The following is a 15,658-nucleotide window of genomic DNA, read 5'->3' on the forward strand; positions in this document are numbered from 1 at the left end:
CGGGGCCTCTCCAGTACTCCTCCAGGCTGAGGGCTCCCTCTGGGTCGTAGGTTGATGAACAGGAGTCAGCACCTGATGGAGGACCGGCTACCGGCCGTCTCCTGCCATAGGGCCCGGCTACTGGCCGTGGCCTGGGGAGAGGAGTGGCTACAAGCCAACTCAGGGGCACCTTCAGAGCAGCTACAGGCCGTCTCCTGACGAAGGCGGGAGCAGCTGCAGGCCGTCTCCTGATTTCCTCTGAAGCGGCTACAGGCCATCTCCTGCAGGAGGGTTGAGTGGCTGCAGGCTGTCTCTCGAGGGGCACCTTCAGAGCGGCTACAGGCTGTCTCCTGATGAAGGTGGGAGCGGCTACAGGCTGTCTCCTGATGAAGGTGGGAGCGGCTACAGGCTGTCTCCCGATGAAGGTGGGAGCGGCTACAGGCTGTTTCCTGATGAAGGTGGGAGCGGGTACAGGCCATCTCCTGTTTGCCTCTGGAGCGGCTGCAGGCCGTCTCCTGTAGGAGTGTCGAGCGTCTATAGGCTGTCTCATTAGGGACACCTTCAGAGCAGCTACAGGCCATCTCCTGATGAAGGTGGGAGCGGCTACAGGCTGTTTCCTGTTTTCCTCCAGAGCGGCTGCAGTCCATCTCCTCTAGGAGGGTTGAGCGGCTACTAGCTGTCTCAGGGGTGCTGACTGGAGCTGGAGTTACAGCTCCACTCCGAAGTTGGTTGGGGACAGTTTGCCCGGAAGGTAGTCTTGTATTCCTGCTATGGTGGCAGCAGGCAAGCTCCAGGTCATAGGGGCACGCAGCCCGGGCGGGACTTACGTCGTTGTCGCCCTGAGTCCCGGTGCGCTGTTGGTGCTTCTGGGGGTGCTAAGTCGCCCTTTGTGGCACTATAATGGATTTTGCCACCGTCTGCTGGGAAAAAGTCACGTCCCTGTGACTGGAGGTGGTAAACTTTGGTGTCGTAGGTGTGGTAGACTGGTTGTAGGTGTTGGAGAAGGGCATGCCAGGCTGTGGTGGCTGAGTTCTTGTCTAGCTGCTCGTCACACGTGATGAAGAGGGTGGATGGGTCGGTGGAGGAGCGGAGGAGTCGTAGGAGGTGGTGAGGTCCTCGGACTCGTTGTTTTCATCCGAAGGGCAGTGCCCATACGGCTTGGCAAATCCTCATGGTGGTAGGTGTTGCCTTCTGTGCAGGGCTGTGCTGAATGCTGGAGATGGACGGCAAGTGTGGGGTTTTATGCCTGGGTAATATGGCGCGGCATCTCTGGGGAGTGTAGGTGGCTGGGATTTGGGCCTGGTGTATCATGAGTGTGCAATGATTTAGGACAGGGGTAGGGGTGTGATTTTGCAGCGAGGTGGGTGGTGTGGGAGAGTGTATGTAACGGTCGGGTGGGCAGGAGAGGCGGCCGGAGCATGTGATGGTTGTTTTAAGGGTGGGTGTGGGTGGTGATGTGGGTGTGCGGTGTCGGCGCCTGTGTAAGGTGCGCGGGGCATGCGAGGGTGGCTGTGGGGTGGTTAGAGTGTGGCTTAGTGGGTGATGGTGTAGTGGGGGCGTGGGCAGCATAGGTGGGGTCAGGGTAGGCGGGGTCGAGGAGACATGTGTGGGTGGTGGGCGGGGAGATTTGGGGCCAGTGGTGGGCGATGGCTGGGGTGGGGGTGTGGTGGGTTGGAGAGGTGCCTGGGCGTGCATACTGCTGGGCGTGCGGGAAGGGGTGGTGGGTGGTGAGGAGATGGGGGAGAGGTGAGGAGTTGGTGGCTTTGGTGAGTTGTCCGGTGAGGTGTGAGGCAGCATGGCGGGAGGGGAGGTGGAGGCGGCAGGGGTGGAAGGTTAGGAAGGGCGGACGTGGGGAAGGTGGCCTGAGATGGCAGGTGAGGAGGTTGGGGACGGGTTGGTAGGCAGAGGAGGCAGGGAGGGCAGTAGTGAAGGTGTGGGTGAGGAGTCGGGAGTACGCGGTGTCAGCAGGCCATCAGGTGAGGTGTGATGCAGTGAGGTGGACAGCGGGATGGGGGATGACGGGGAGGGGGCAGCAGGTAGAGAAAGCGAGGGCGAGATGTAGCGGTCATAGGAGTCAGGGGGAGGGTTGGCGGCGGTGGTTGGCAGTGGGTAAGGCGGAGTTGGGGTTGGGGAGGTGGTGGTGTATCTTGCGGGCGGGGCTGGAAGGTGGTGATGGCAGGTTTTAGGGTGGGAGTGGGTGGTGAGATGGGAGACGGCCCTTTGGTGCTGTGGCTGCGTGTGGCATGGGGGTGGAGGTGGTGCACCAGGGTGGGATAGTTTTGGGCGGCACTCCGATGGTGGGTGTGGGCGAGGCGGTGGGGCTTGAGGTGGGTGGGGTGTGGGGGTGTGAGGATGCTCTGGCACTGGAGGTCGGTAGCGGTGATGAGGTGGCAGGTGCTGAGGAGTGGGGTGTGGCAGGTGGTGTGCATCATCGGAGGTGAGGTAAGGCGGGGTGAGGTGTGGGCGGTGAAGGAGCCGGTGGGAGGGGGGAGGTACGGCCTCGCGGTGTCGTCTTGATGTTTGGTGATGGGGCGGTGTAGGTGGTGGCAGGGGACTGAGCTCGTGGGGGAATGGTGGATGATGAGGTGCGGGGTTTGGTGGGTGGCAAGGCATCTGGTGAGGTTACTAGGGACGAGCTGGGGATCCGTGGGGATGGTGAGGTTGAGGGTGGGGTAGGGGAGGTGAACGAGAAAGAGGAGGTGGGTGGGGGTGGGTCAGAGAAAGACTAGGGTAAAGGAGAAGAGATACAGGGAGAAGAGTGAAAGGAAACGTGTGATGTGGGGTGGCCCCCGCTAAGATAGGGGGGGTGCGGGGGCGGTGGTGGGCGCTTTCTGTGCATTTTCTTTTGGTTTTTGTTTCCCCTAAGCTCGGGGCAATTGCCGTATGGTGGGGCGGCTTGTAGGCGCCCTTGGGTCATTCTGCTGCACCAGGCAGCTTTTAGCTGCTTGAGGATATCGTGAATGGGGCATTCGTGGCTACAAGGAGAAAATTCCCACGGGTCAATCGTGATGATGTCTGTGGGAAACTGATCGATTGTGCAGATATGTTGAGGGGTGGAGTGGATGGCTAGAAGTTGCCTCGTTACTTGGATAACTTTATCCAGGTCTCCCATAGGGTCATGTATGATAAAATGTTTTTTGATGAAACTGGGGAGGATCCTGTTAAGTGTGTGAAACATGAGTTGTTCCCGGGTTTCTTCATCTGCCTCCTGGTAGGCAGCGGTGACCAGGCGTTTAGCCTGGATTAGAGTATCATCCAAACTGCCATCAAAGGTTAGGCTCTCCAATTGGGATAGCACCACCACTTTACCTAGTGATGGAGTGATGGCTTGAATCATGAGTTTCGTGAAATTCTGCCAGATGAGCCACGGAACGATCTTGGGTGCTATACTTGCTGCTGCTTTGCCCAGTAGCGGGAGTGTGACTGCAATTTTCTGCTTGTCATCCTCGAACCCAATATCTAGCAAAAGTTTAATAATTGCCAGGTATGTGTGCATATCATACTGTTCAGGGTCAAATTTAGGTAATTGCTCATGCAGTTTGGTTGCCATTTTGCTGAAATTTCCTGATTACCTCTCATATACCTGGGTCAAGAACCACCGCTGTCCACCAGTGTAATGCTAGGTGTTTTAGGGTCAGCTTCCCGTCCCTCTAACACCTAGTTGTAGCTAGGTTCTCTTTCTAGGCCGGAGTTTAGACAAATAGGAGAGAGGCAGGACACAAAAACTCAAGGCAACACCTTGCTTGTGTATTACTAAATTCTACAGTGGAACGGGTAGATGTCACGAATACAGATACACTGGACAATTATAATTCTTAGGCCTAGATATGGGTTATTATAGTCGCGGCACACGACTCTGAGGTTGTCATTATCGTACCCTGGCAACCTACCATTCAAAAGTGCGTCCAATTTTGTATCATATTATACACGAATCATATTATTATGCACGAATATATTATACACGAATCACATGCGTCTCATATTATACACGAAATCAGATGCACTTTTGAATGGTACGTTGCGAGGGCACGATAATAACAACCTCAGAGTCACGCGCTGCGACTATAGTATCGTGCAGGAGCTATTTAGGTCAAGGTCGGGTAAGGTGAATAGCACTTAGGGCAGAAGTTTATATACTATTATTGCAGGAAGTCTAAGATATGTATATACGGATGGAGTGGGTGGCACTATTTCACTGTTGGTAGTTATTTCTTTAACACTGGGGTCTGTGTATGATTTTAGTATGATGCAGAGTTACTAGACAGTATCGTATTCACTATAATAGACCCGTATTTCACTGCTTGGCTGTGTTCACGGTTTCACTGTTACTTTTATTCACTCCACCACCGTTATTTGGTCACTGGTGCTTCTCTCACTGACTTCCTTTTTATGGTTAATTCACTACTCTGCCTTCACGTCACTAAGTCACGGACGCTGTGCTTTCACTGTCACTCCTTTTGGGTCTGAGCATCGTGGCGGTCAGGTACAAGGGCGGCTGAGGTGACCCAGCCTCACCACTGACTGGGCTGGGTTCTGCCAGGGGCCTCTGTGTTCAGGGGCCACGGGATCACACATAGGGGCGTCCTTTCTCGTCTGGGGCTGCGGGTGGGGAAGGGTCCCGGGCTTTCGGGGTTTGGGGTGGGAGTACGGCCTTCAGGGCTGGGACCGAATAACTGTCTGAACTCGCTCAGGCGCCTGACGGAGGACGAAGATCTCCGGCGTCTGGGTGTAGGGAGGTCCTGCCCGGGGGTCCTGGGGGCGGTCTGGAGGTCCAGAGGGCTGCGGTCCCCAGTGTTCAGAGACACTGTCAGGAGGGGGCTGCAGCGTCAGCCTACATTGGGGTCCGTCAGGCGAGTCCTCTCCGGATCCGGCTGCAGGGAGAAGAGCCTGGTGGAAGGCACGGGGCCTCTCCAGTACTCTTCCAGGCTGAGGGCTCCCTCTGGGTCGTAGGTTGATGAACAGGAGTCAGCACCTGATGGAGGACTGGCTACCGGCCGTCTCCTGCCATAGGGCCCGGCTATTGGCCGTGGCCTGGGGAAAGGAGCGGCTACAAGCCTACTCAAGGGCACCTTCAGAGCGGCTACAGGCTGTCTCCTGACGAAGGCGGGAGCGGCTACAGGCCGTCTCCTGATTCCCTCTCGAACGGCTACAGGCCGTCTCCTGCAGGAGGGTTGAGCGGATACAGGCCGTCTCGTTAGAGGCACCTTCAGAGTGGCTAAAGGCCGTCTCCTGACGAAGGAGGGAGCGGCTACAGGCCGTCTCCTGTTATCCTCCAGAGCGGCTACAGGCCATCTCCTGTAGGAGGGTTGAGCTGCTATCGGCTGTCTCAGGGGTGCTGACTGGAGCTGGAGTTACAGCTCCACCCCGAAGTTGGTTGGGGACAGCTCGCCTGGAAGGTAGTCTTGTATTCCTGTTATGGTGGCGGCGGGTGAGCTCCGGGTCCTAGGGGCACGCAGCCCAGGCAGACTTATGTCGCTGTTGCCCTGGGTCCTGGCGCGCGGCCGGTACTTCTCAGTGGGCTTCTTCTGGGGGTGCTAGGTCTCCCTCTGTGGCACTACTACATTTTAATCACAAAATGAAAACATGAGACCATGAATTATACATGACAGTAATTAGTGAATTTATAACACATTTTGTGGCAGCACAGAAGTTCAACATTAAAAGCTTCCACGTATTTCACAGAACTTGCCAAAAAGCAAAAAATCATAATATAAGTGAGTTATAATTCCTTTTTGAGAGAATAACGAGATTAAATGCAATAAAACATATAAATGAGTTAGTCCTGTATGCCATTCACAGAAAACGTTTTCTACAAAACGGCTTACAAAGTGTTTCAGAAATATTGAATTAACTATGCTGTTCATTTCATTGTAGTTTTTCATGCTGTTATGCTGGATGTTTTTAGGGTGACTTCTTGTCCGGAAGACACCAGCGACTGAGTGGGGTCCTCTTTCTAGACCGGAACTAGAACACTTACAAAGGAACAGGACATAAAAACTAGGCTGGACACCTTAACACATACATTGCCTTAATCCAATTTCCCTTACAATATACATACAGTGGTATACAAGATGTGGAACGGGTATAGTGACAGGGTAGTTAACAATAATACATCACATCACACAGACACTGTGATAACACCCGAGTTATTGCACAGGAGAGTAATACAGAGGGATGGTGACACAGTTCATACAGTCCTATCTCCTCAGTCTTTGTATAGTACACTGGTCAGCTGAACTTCGGTATCACCACACTCCTGTATATTGCTCTAGTCCTGGGAACTTAGGCACTGACACAGCATACTGAGTACGTAAGGTTAGAGACACTTTTACCAGTGGTGTTCCTGTCTCACTGTCTTTAGAATATACGGGCACTGTCACTTCCAAGTCTTTGATACAACACTGAGATCTCACTGTGTCGTCACTGGGATGCCGATGTCTGGGCTTAGTCAAGGTGGCGCCCGGGAGTGAGAGGGAGTCCTACAGGTGAGCTATCCCGCAGTAGGCACGGGACTGCTACCGGGCGCTTTCTGGTCCGGGGGAGCAGGAAGGCCCTCTCTTGTCAGGGCCTCGACCTGGTGAGGGGCCCTCAGGGCTGGGGCCAAACAGCGTCAAGAGTCGGGCCTGCCGCTTCTTACTCCAGGCACAGGGGCAGGCGGTGAGTGGGGCCAGGGCGGTCCCGCCCTGGGGTCTGAGGATTGTCCCTGGGAGGCCTGGGACTGCGGTCACCTCTAGGCTGGGGCGCCATCAGGGGTTGGCTGCTGCACCTTGTCTGTAGGACGTCTGTCAGGACCTGGCGTCGTCCAAGGGCAGGCTGGAGGGCGTGGATCCCGCCTTCAGCGACCGGGCCTCGCCACCACTCCTGGCATGGCAGCACCTCTGGGAATCACACCTGGAGGGAGAGACAGAAGGGTGGCCTGAGCGGCCGCCGGGTGGAGAGTGGGCAGCACAAGGGACCTTCTTCTCCGTGAGAACCCTCGGGACTGTGGACAAAGGGCGTACAGTGGCTGTCCCTTCCCTGATGCATACAGTGACCGTCGTCACGGTTCCACAGGTCCTTGGGATAGTAGCAGAAGGACGTACAGTGGCTGTTGCTTCCTCGGTGCATACAGTGGCTGTCGCCGCAAGGCTGCTCCCAAAGAAGGAAGAGGCAGATGAGGGACATACAGTGGCCATTCCCTCCCCGGCGCGTACAGTGGCTGTCACTGCAGGTCTACCTACCCGATGGGAAGTAGCTGAGGGACATACAATGGCCATTCCCTTCCCTGCTATGTCCAGTGGCCGTTACGGCAGTGCTACTCCCGTAGGAGGAAGAGGAGGTGGATGAGGGACATACAGTGGCCGTTCCCTCCCTGATGCTTACAGTGGCTGTCGTTGCAGTTCCACTCCTACCTTTGCCTGTTGGTGTGCATACAGTGGCCGTCACACCGAGGCAGGCTCCAGATGTGGCTGCAGCAGAAGGACATACAGTAACCATTCTTACCCCGATGTGTACAGTGGCCATCGTTGCGGTGCTGCAGGGGGAAACAGCTGAGGGACGTACAGTGGCTGTTCCCTCCCCAGTATGTCCAGTGGCCTTTACCGTGGTGCTGCCTGGGACTGAATCTGGAGCAGTCCCATCCCGATCCTGACAAAGGCTGGTCCGGCCGAGAAGTAGTCTCCCATCATTGCGACGTCGTGGTTGGGCAGGTTGAGGGGAAGAGGGACACAAGGTCGGGGCGCACGTGAGCCAGTCTCGCTTTGGGCCAGTGTCGTGTCCATCTAGCCCACTGTGGTGTCTTCCTGGGGTGGGGGTGGAGCTGTGGCTCCATGGTGGGGTGGGGGTCTGGCAGCGGGAGCGCACATTTCACATACAGATCCCAGCAGATTTAAATGGCAAATCACAAAGCACCAGCAATTTAAATATTAAAGCAAAAACAAGATATTGCATTGGATTTATTATTAATCACGATTCAGAATGTCTGCCATCCCGCAGATTTCACGTATGCATATTTATACAAGTATATTTGCACAGTTTTGGAAACATCCCCTACTGACAGCCTGTAACCTTGCTACACCCAGCCCCTGGCTGCATTAGACTATAATTGGATGTCAAGTTGTAAACACTCAAAGGCCACTATAATTGAGGAGTAACGCCTGTCTCCTCACAGTAATATGAAAACATAAAAATACTGTACGGTGACATAAGGATGTGATATTTCAGAACGAAAATTGTGTATGATCAGCACCAATTACCCCCCCCCCAAATAATAATCTTCACTCCCACTAGCTTATTTATTAACCCCTACACCGCGGGCATGTTTACCAATGTTTTGCGTGTCCCACGGGGTTATTCAGGCTCCGACAGACTCTCCAAAAATATTTGCCAAAAATCAGTTATTAGTCCTAGAATATTAAAATTAGATATGCTTATGGCACATACCTTCAGCTTTCTCCTGGAATGCTTGTGGAGCCTTCGTCTGTTACCGTAGGACTTGTGGAGACCTCTGAAGTTGGGTAATGAAGTCTCCACTTTACACTTCCCGACAACCAGTAATATGATTACCACAGCCAGATATTAACACTATAAACACTACTCTATGATTTTCAAGTAGTTTGGGATCCATACTAAAAAAAAAAACCCACTGTGAAAGCAATGAAAATTACGAGCGCGGCTGACCGTCGCACTTGCGCTAGTTCGCTCTTGGTACTCTGTCATTTATTATTCATAAAACCCCTCACACTTTATATTTCTATTACTATATCACACTTATATATATCTGGAGTCTTTCTTCATAAGTTTCCTTCAGTAGTATTAGTTTATTGTCACTGAAGTCATTCAATTTTTCATTCAGTAAAATACGTAGAGAGCCACGGATTTACTTTCGCTGTTATAACATAAAGTATTTGTACTCATATTCTTATATTACTAATTACTTACATTACTATTTACATTTTCTATTGTATTTTCAATATTTACCCTTCTATTTCACTTACACTATGTTAGTCACTGTCACTTTCAGTAAGATAAAACTATAATACACTGTTCAGTCATATGTACTGAACATCCATTGCTTTCACTTGCTATTAACACATTATTTACACATTACTCTCCTTTCCCACTTGCACTGTTAGAACTGCTTCTGTCTGTGGTAATCAAAGAAGCAGGTAACACAGAGGGGAACCTGGCACTCAGCGCAGTGCCAAGAGGTGCGTTTGTGCTCAGGTGTGCGGCGGGTGGTATGTGCACACACTTGATGCCTGCGGATCGCAGCCTTCCTTTTACCTGTGGCAGGCATTAGCTCCAATCTGTGCCGATCCATATACGCCCTCTGCTCAAGTCAGTCGGGAAGTGTTACAGGATGGCGCCTTGGAGTTGCTGCTGTCACCCTACCATATCTTTCCAGCAGCTGCTGGACACAAATCCTGGCGAACAACCTCAAGGAGAACGACTTGGGTGGCTTGACCTTCATCTTGTACAGGATGAAGGCGTTCAGCATCGTCATATCTATGAGATGCAGAAAAACTTTCCTGTACCACCTAGTATTCTTCCTGAGGCAGTCGATCTCACCAATCATCATGTCGGACTTGTCCACCAGCCGAATGTTGATATTGTAGTCCAACACAGCATCAGGTTTCATCACAGGTTCGCCTGTCCTACGGTCGACCTTCCCACTTGTCATTTCCCCCTTATGTACGGTGATGAGCATGTGCACGACCCTCTTGTCATACCACCGTATTGCCAGCATCTTCTCAGACTTGCGTAGGTGCACGTCTCCTCGCTGCGAGGTTCCTGCCTCTGTGAATTTAGGGAAGTGGGCATGCTTACTTTTGACAGTGCCGCAGGAGCCAATGCCGTGCCTTGAAAGGTATTTGGCAAGTTTCGCTGGTGTATAATAGTTGTCTGTATACAGCACATGATTCCCACCAAAATACTTTTCAAGGAGCACTTTCACTACACAGCCTGAGAAGCCAAGGGGGTGTGTTTTACCCAGATCGACAGTGCTGGCTGAATAAATGACGAAGTCAAGGATGTACCCCGTCTTACAGTCGCACAGTACAAAGAACCTAATTCCAAAGCAATGGCGTTTGCTTGGAATGTACAGAACAAACCAAAGACGTCCTCTGAACAAAACCAAGGATTCGTCAATGACAACCTTCTGAAAGGGGTGGAAGAATGACATTAACTTATCCTTCATTTTGCTCAGAATCTCCCGGATCTTCCAGAGTGGGTCGGTTTGGGAAGGTACATCGTTGTCGGCAAAGTGCAGGTTTCCCATGATGTTCCGGAAGTAATCTCTGGCCATGTACTTATTGAAGGTGGGTGAGGGTAGTAAGGGGTCCATGGACCAGTATTCTTCCAACTCATGCTTCTTGGAGAGTGGCATGAGAAGCGTGATGGCAAAGAACACATACAGCTCCTGCACTCCCAGCATGGGCCACTGTTGCATCTTGGCTGCACCTGTACCACTTGCAGCACGTTGTGATTCATACCTGTTGGTCTCATCACATATGTGCTGCATGACTTCGTCATCTAGGAAGGCCGAAAGGTAGTCCACACACTCAGCATTATCGTCAATAGTGAAGGCAGGCTGAACTCCTGAGGAGCTCTCATCAAAAACTAAATGTTCAGGCACAAAATCGGACCCTTCCGTCCACGCGAAGGCGTCCAGGATTCCCTGTCGTGGCGGTGTAGGGTGGGTGGTGGTGGTGGGTGGCTGTGAGGCAGATTTACCCTGTTCAAGGTCACTCGCACTGACCCTGGGTTGCCGTACAGCACTAGCAGCCCTTACTCTACTACCAACTCTACTTTTACTAGTCCGGGATTTACCTCTTCCTCTACGGCCTGCCTTCACTGTTGATGCTGGTGGTGACTCCGACGACGAAGACTCCGGAGATAACTCAGCAGACGAAGAGGAAGAAATGAGTGAAGTGGGGCTTGGGGAACTAGGAGGTGAATCAACTCGGGACTCATGGCGGGCTGGGTCATGGGGGGCCATTGTTCTGGGGCTAACATGCCGCCTTTTCACTCCCTTCCCAAATTCCTTCCCTTGCTGCACTAACGGCCCCTTTCCTTTGGAGCTAGGGATAACTTCCGACACTGAAGCACTCGTACTAGCACTTTCTGGCACGATTACCTCACCCGGCTCATCACACGATTCACACGAATCATCAAAATCACTATCCATCATCACCATGGACAATTTCGCTAGTTCACGTGCCACTGCAGAGTCACTAAGTCCTTTCCTGCTTCCCTCACGACTTTTTATGGGTGTAGAGGTCACGGGGTCCTTTGCAATGGGCGCAGAAGCGGCAGAAATGGCGGGGCACGAGTGCGACATGGTTTGACCACAGCGGAGGACAAGGAACTAAATGCCGCGGCTTATCTGAGAAGGCAAGGGTTGACAATGACACTGAGGCTGACAGCTGCTAACTTACATGCTAATAAATTATTGGTAGAAAATCTCGGCAATACATAAAGAAATAGGTAGTTCCAGGTGAATGTAAATGTCACTTAGGCTTCTCCCTTCCTTTCTGATATATATTTTTATTACAGACATCGATTACAAGGCATAATTCAAAGGGGAAATTACTGTGGTAATGTAGCGAATGAATGCACGTGAGGTGTTGTCAGGTGATAATTAGCCAATTCCTGGTGTATAACACTATCACTTACCTTATCTTTTTTTTGTATATATTATTTTGTATAAGTATAGGGCATAGGGCTTATTTCAATGGAGGAAATCTGTGGAAAAATCCGGGGGAAATTTGCTTAGCGCAGTGCGGCGTGGGAGGTGAGAGGACAGGGTAATGGAGGGCAGGTAGGGAGGGGAGTCAGGAAGGGGGGAAAATCGCTAAAATGTCAACAATGGATGGGAGTACAGATGAGATTTGGGGTGCTGACTAGTGTTGGACATTGGCAGTACTGATAGATGATACAAGCCACCACTTGAAAGCCCGGGATAATTCAAATTAACACAGAATCACAAAAGTGACGCCCCGCAGTATGATCCATTGTGCCCGAGCATCACGAAAGTGACGCCCCGCGGTTAACACTTTAACCTCTGGCATTGTTTTGACCCGACTGGCCCCCCCCGCGGGGGTTCCAGCCAAAATGTAAACAAACTTTAAACCTTTATAACTCTGCACAGAATAAATCTAGAGCGAAAAATAAGGTACCATTAGAAAGTACTAACCTTCGGCTTTGCAATGATGTAGGTTTCATGACTTCATTGACTATCACTGGATGGGAAGTGCCATTAGAAGTGGATGATCTAAAATCACTATTTTTCGCTCACACACCATTACCGAATGCCAACCTCAATCTGATAATAATACTATAAACATATATGAACACTGCACATATGATAAACACCCACTCTGTGTTCACTGAGGCAGGTAAAAGGCACTGTAATTGCCCACACTTCACTGCCACATCAGCGGAATTGTCACTCACACAGCTGGACAGATACTGATGCGTGTTTGGCCAGGGGTGGGGTGGGGGGCCCTTGGAGTGGGAGGTGGGGGCCCGGGGGGTGGGAGGAGGGAGGTGGGGGTCGGCTGGAGTGAAATAACTTAATAGCTACTCTCCCTTGAAACAATTGGCGCGCGGAAAAAATGCGCAGTATTCAAAATATTCACAAACATTCCAGAATGACACCCGCGGTTTGGTCCAGTTTTTGCAATGTCATTCTGGGATGACACCCGTGGTTAAAAGGTTAAGGGGTTAAGTGGTACATGTATAATGTTAATGCTACCCTGGGTCATGCAATGGCTAAATATTAATAAACTAGATGTGCTGGGGTGCATCACTACCATAACACCCCAGCATACCCTGCTGAGCAATGTGAAGAGGCTGACATCCTCACTACATTTATGCACTATTCCCATTATCCTCACTACACTTGTACACTATTCTTAGTATCCCTGAAATACCCGCATGGTGGGGTGAACCCCACACCACCACCCCAGGAGGAGAGTATGAAGGAGTGATACCCACCCCACAAGGGGATGATGGAGAGACTGGCTTACCTGGCTCACTGTCCAGGCAAAAGCATCATATCTCTCCTGTGACCTGACACCCCTCTTTCCCGCAGCCAGACCATCCGGCGGTGTACAGGAAAAGTACACTACTCTTCAGTAGAAGGAATGCTCGCCAGAATTGGGGTGGGACTTGCAGTGGCAAGGTCCCAAGCACACCCTCGGATGCTGAGTCCCCTGGATCGGCCTCCTATTTAACAGAGGACTCATGAGGAGCCTCAAGGGTTGCTACCCCCTACCCTGACAGAAGGAGGGCACTCTCCACCGGAGCTGTGGTGCAACCCAACAGAGTTCATCCGACTTCTTCCTCCCGACGTCACCGGGACAGGCCCTTCCCTGACGGAAGGAGGACACGCTCCACTGGAGCTGTGGCGTAAGCCGAGAGGGTACACCCGACCTCTTCCTCCTGACATCATTGGGGCAGGAGTCCCAGGCCCTACGGCAGGAGTGCTGACTTCGCCAGAGCCTTAGCTGTTGCCAGGAGAGCCCATCGGGTGCCCACTCCCAGCCGCCAGGGCCGGCGGTTTCTAGGAGAGTCTCCCCCAACTCCTCCCGCACCCCTGTCTCTCGTAGGAGCACAGGCAATGCCGAACGGGGCTGCCTGATGGAGGGAATGTCCCCCAGACCTCCCCCGCACACCCCCGACCAGAGTTTTGGCGAGGCCCTTGGCTATCCTCTCTCTGCTAGTCCCCAGGCTCCTACAGAGGGAAACACCTCTTGCTCCGCCCACCCCTCTCCCTGTTTCTCTCCTCGAGAGGGTGGGACTTGCTTCCCTACAGGCACCTCACCTGAGACCAGACCGGGTGTGACGTCCCCAAGGCCAGGTGTCCGGTCCTTGCAGCCCTGCCCTCCCCAGGTGCTGACGGACTCTGCCAGGATGAGAAGCCGCAGTCCAGCCCTGACAGCCTGCTCCTGCAGATGAGACTGCAGTTCCTGGAGTCAGCGGGCCTCCCCAGGCACTCACTGTGGTAGCCAGACCTCCCCCGGCGCAGGTGGCCGCAGTTCCTCCCTGACAGCCGCCCCTTCCGGATGTGACAGTAGCCCAGCCAGGGCACCGCCCTACCCCCATCCGACCCTAGCCCTGGGCCTCCCCAGGTCCTCCCCCAGGACCCCGACGATGACTTAGGGCCAACACCGAGCAGCGTGTCTCCTGGCCCTCTTCTGCCCTAGTCCGGAGAGCCCTGCCTCCTGCCGGTCCATAGCGGCTAGGGAGCCGCCCAACACACCACCCACCCACTCCTCCAGGACTAGTGGCGACCTCACCAACCACCCTCACCTGTACTACTCACTGGACTGCCCACCTCCCATGCCCAGCCTCCATTTGAAGCTCCCTACATAGGTCCCCCTGCCTCATGGGCCATGTCCTCCCCTCCACCAGAATCGTGAGTACCAGATCCGATGATTGTACACTTCCCCAGTGCTGTTGGACCCCTCCCCCAGTGAACCAACCCCTGTGACTCCTCCCCTGTACCTGCAGTGCCTGTCCCCAAGTGTTGCCCAACCCTCCCCAGTGCTCTATCCCCCTCTCTCCTTCCTCCCCAGCAGCTACGGTGTTACCCCCCCCCCCAGTGTGCCATAGTGAACTCTACTACCTGTGATCTTGCGCGCGGAGTGCCCGACATCCACCCACGGGTCGGTTCCCCGACAGTGACAACCCTCCCCCAGTGTCACCCCCACAGGACAACATACGTCAGTGTGACCCTTCCCCAGTGTGCTCCCCCTCCCCTCCCCAGGTCCACAGTCCCCGTCCATACGTGAACAAACCCACCGTAGACTGACTAATACTCCCGCTTCCCCCCTTCAGTCAAGTGCGGACATTATATACCTTCGTCCTATGTGATGCATACATAGCCTAAGATTAGCTAGGGCATTGTCCATGTCACTCGGATATATTGTACTACCTAGGGCCTCGTCTAGGTCACGTGAATACGTAGATTTAAGGGCCTGAATATATGTTGTTGTCCATGTCATGCACCTGTCATACTTGGTATACTGTACTATGCTGTCCGTGTGTGTTGGATATGATGTACCTGACATTTTTGTGAAATACTGTCCGTGACACTTTGTGGACATAACCCTACCTCAGGAAGGTGTAATTCCATGTGCAGGTCAGACTTGCTGAACTAGGTGGAAAGTGATTGTTGCAAACATTATTTTAAGTCATTGTAAATTCCTCAGTTTTGCTCATAGAATGGTGTGTGTATTTGTCTTTTAATAATATATAAGTGTGCCTTTCGACCAGTGGTGTTTGTGTTTTTCCTTCCTTGCTAGTACTGACCCGGTCGTGAACAAAGAACCCAGGACTGCACTGTGTCTGTATCTGAGATGCCGGGACTCAGAACACGCTGCATAACAATCCCCACTACAATTGTCCACTATTCCCAGTATCCACACTGAGGAGCCAGGGCTAATGCTATGCTGGAACATTATGCAGTCACTGGTAGGGTATATGTTGAAATGCGTGATTTACAGCATAGTGCCCCCAGAAACTCACCGACACCCCCACCTGGACCCCACGGAGTAGCCGCAGCCGAACCATGGGATGCTGTGTGACAATGGCATAAGTCATCTCGGGCCGTGCGCCCCTGTAGCACCCAGCTGCCGCACCGTCGCCCTAGCAGGAAGATGACACTACCTACAGGAAGTGGAACCGCCAGATC

General features: G+C 52.7%; 1 protein-coding gene across 1 annotated transcript in view; it reads left to right on the forward strand.

Moving 5' to 3' along the window:
• The first annotated feature begins 14,357 nt into the window (after positions 1-14,357).
• The window catches only part of LOC145417549 (prolyl 4-hydroxylase subunit alpha-3-like), an 86,263-nt gene continuing 84,962 nt past the window's right edge, over positions 14,358-15,658 (forward strand). The window contains exon 1 of the mRNA XM_080286257.1: positions 14,358-14,380. Coding sequence (XP_080142383.1) covers positions 14,358-14,380 — 23 coding nt within the window. The remainder of the gene's footprint in view (positions 14,381-15,658) is intronic.

The sequence above is a fragment of the Coenobita brevimanus genome, chromosome 110 (assembly GCF_032717465.1).
Source record: "Coenobita brevimanus isolate Jiangsu-jjx chromosome 110, ASM3271746v2, whole genome shotgun sequence".
In the NCBI taxonomy this organism is placed as follows: Eukaryota; Metazoa; Arthropoda; class Malacostraca; order Decapoda; family Coenobitidae; genus Coenobita; species Coenobita brevimanus.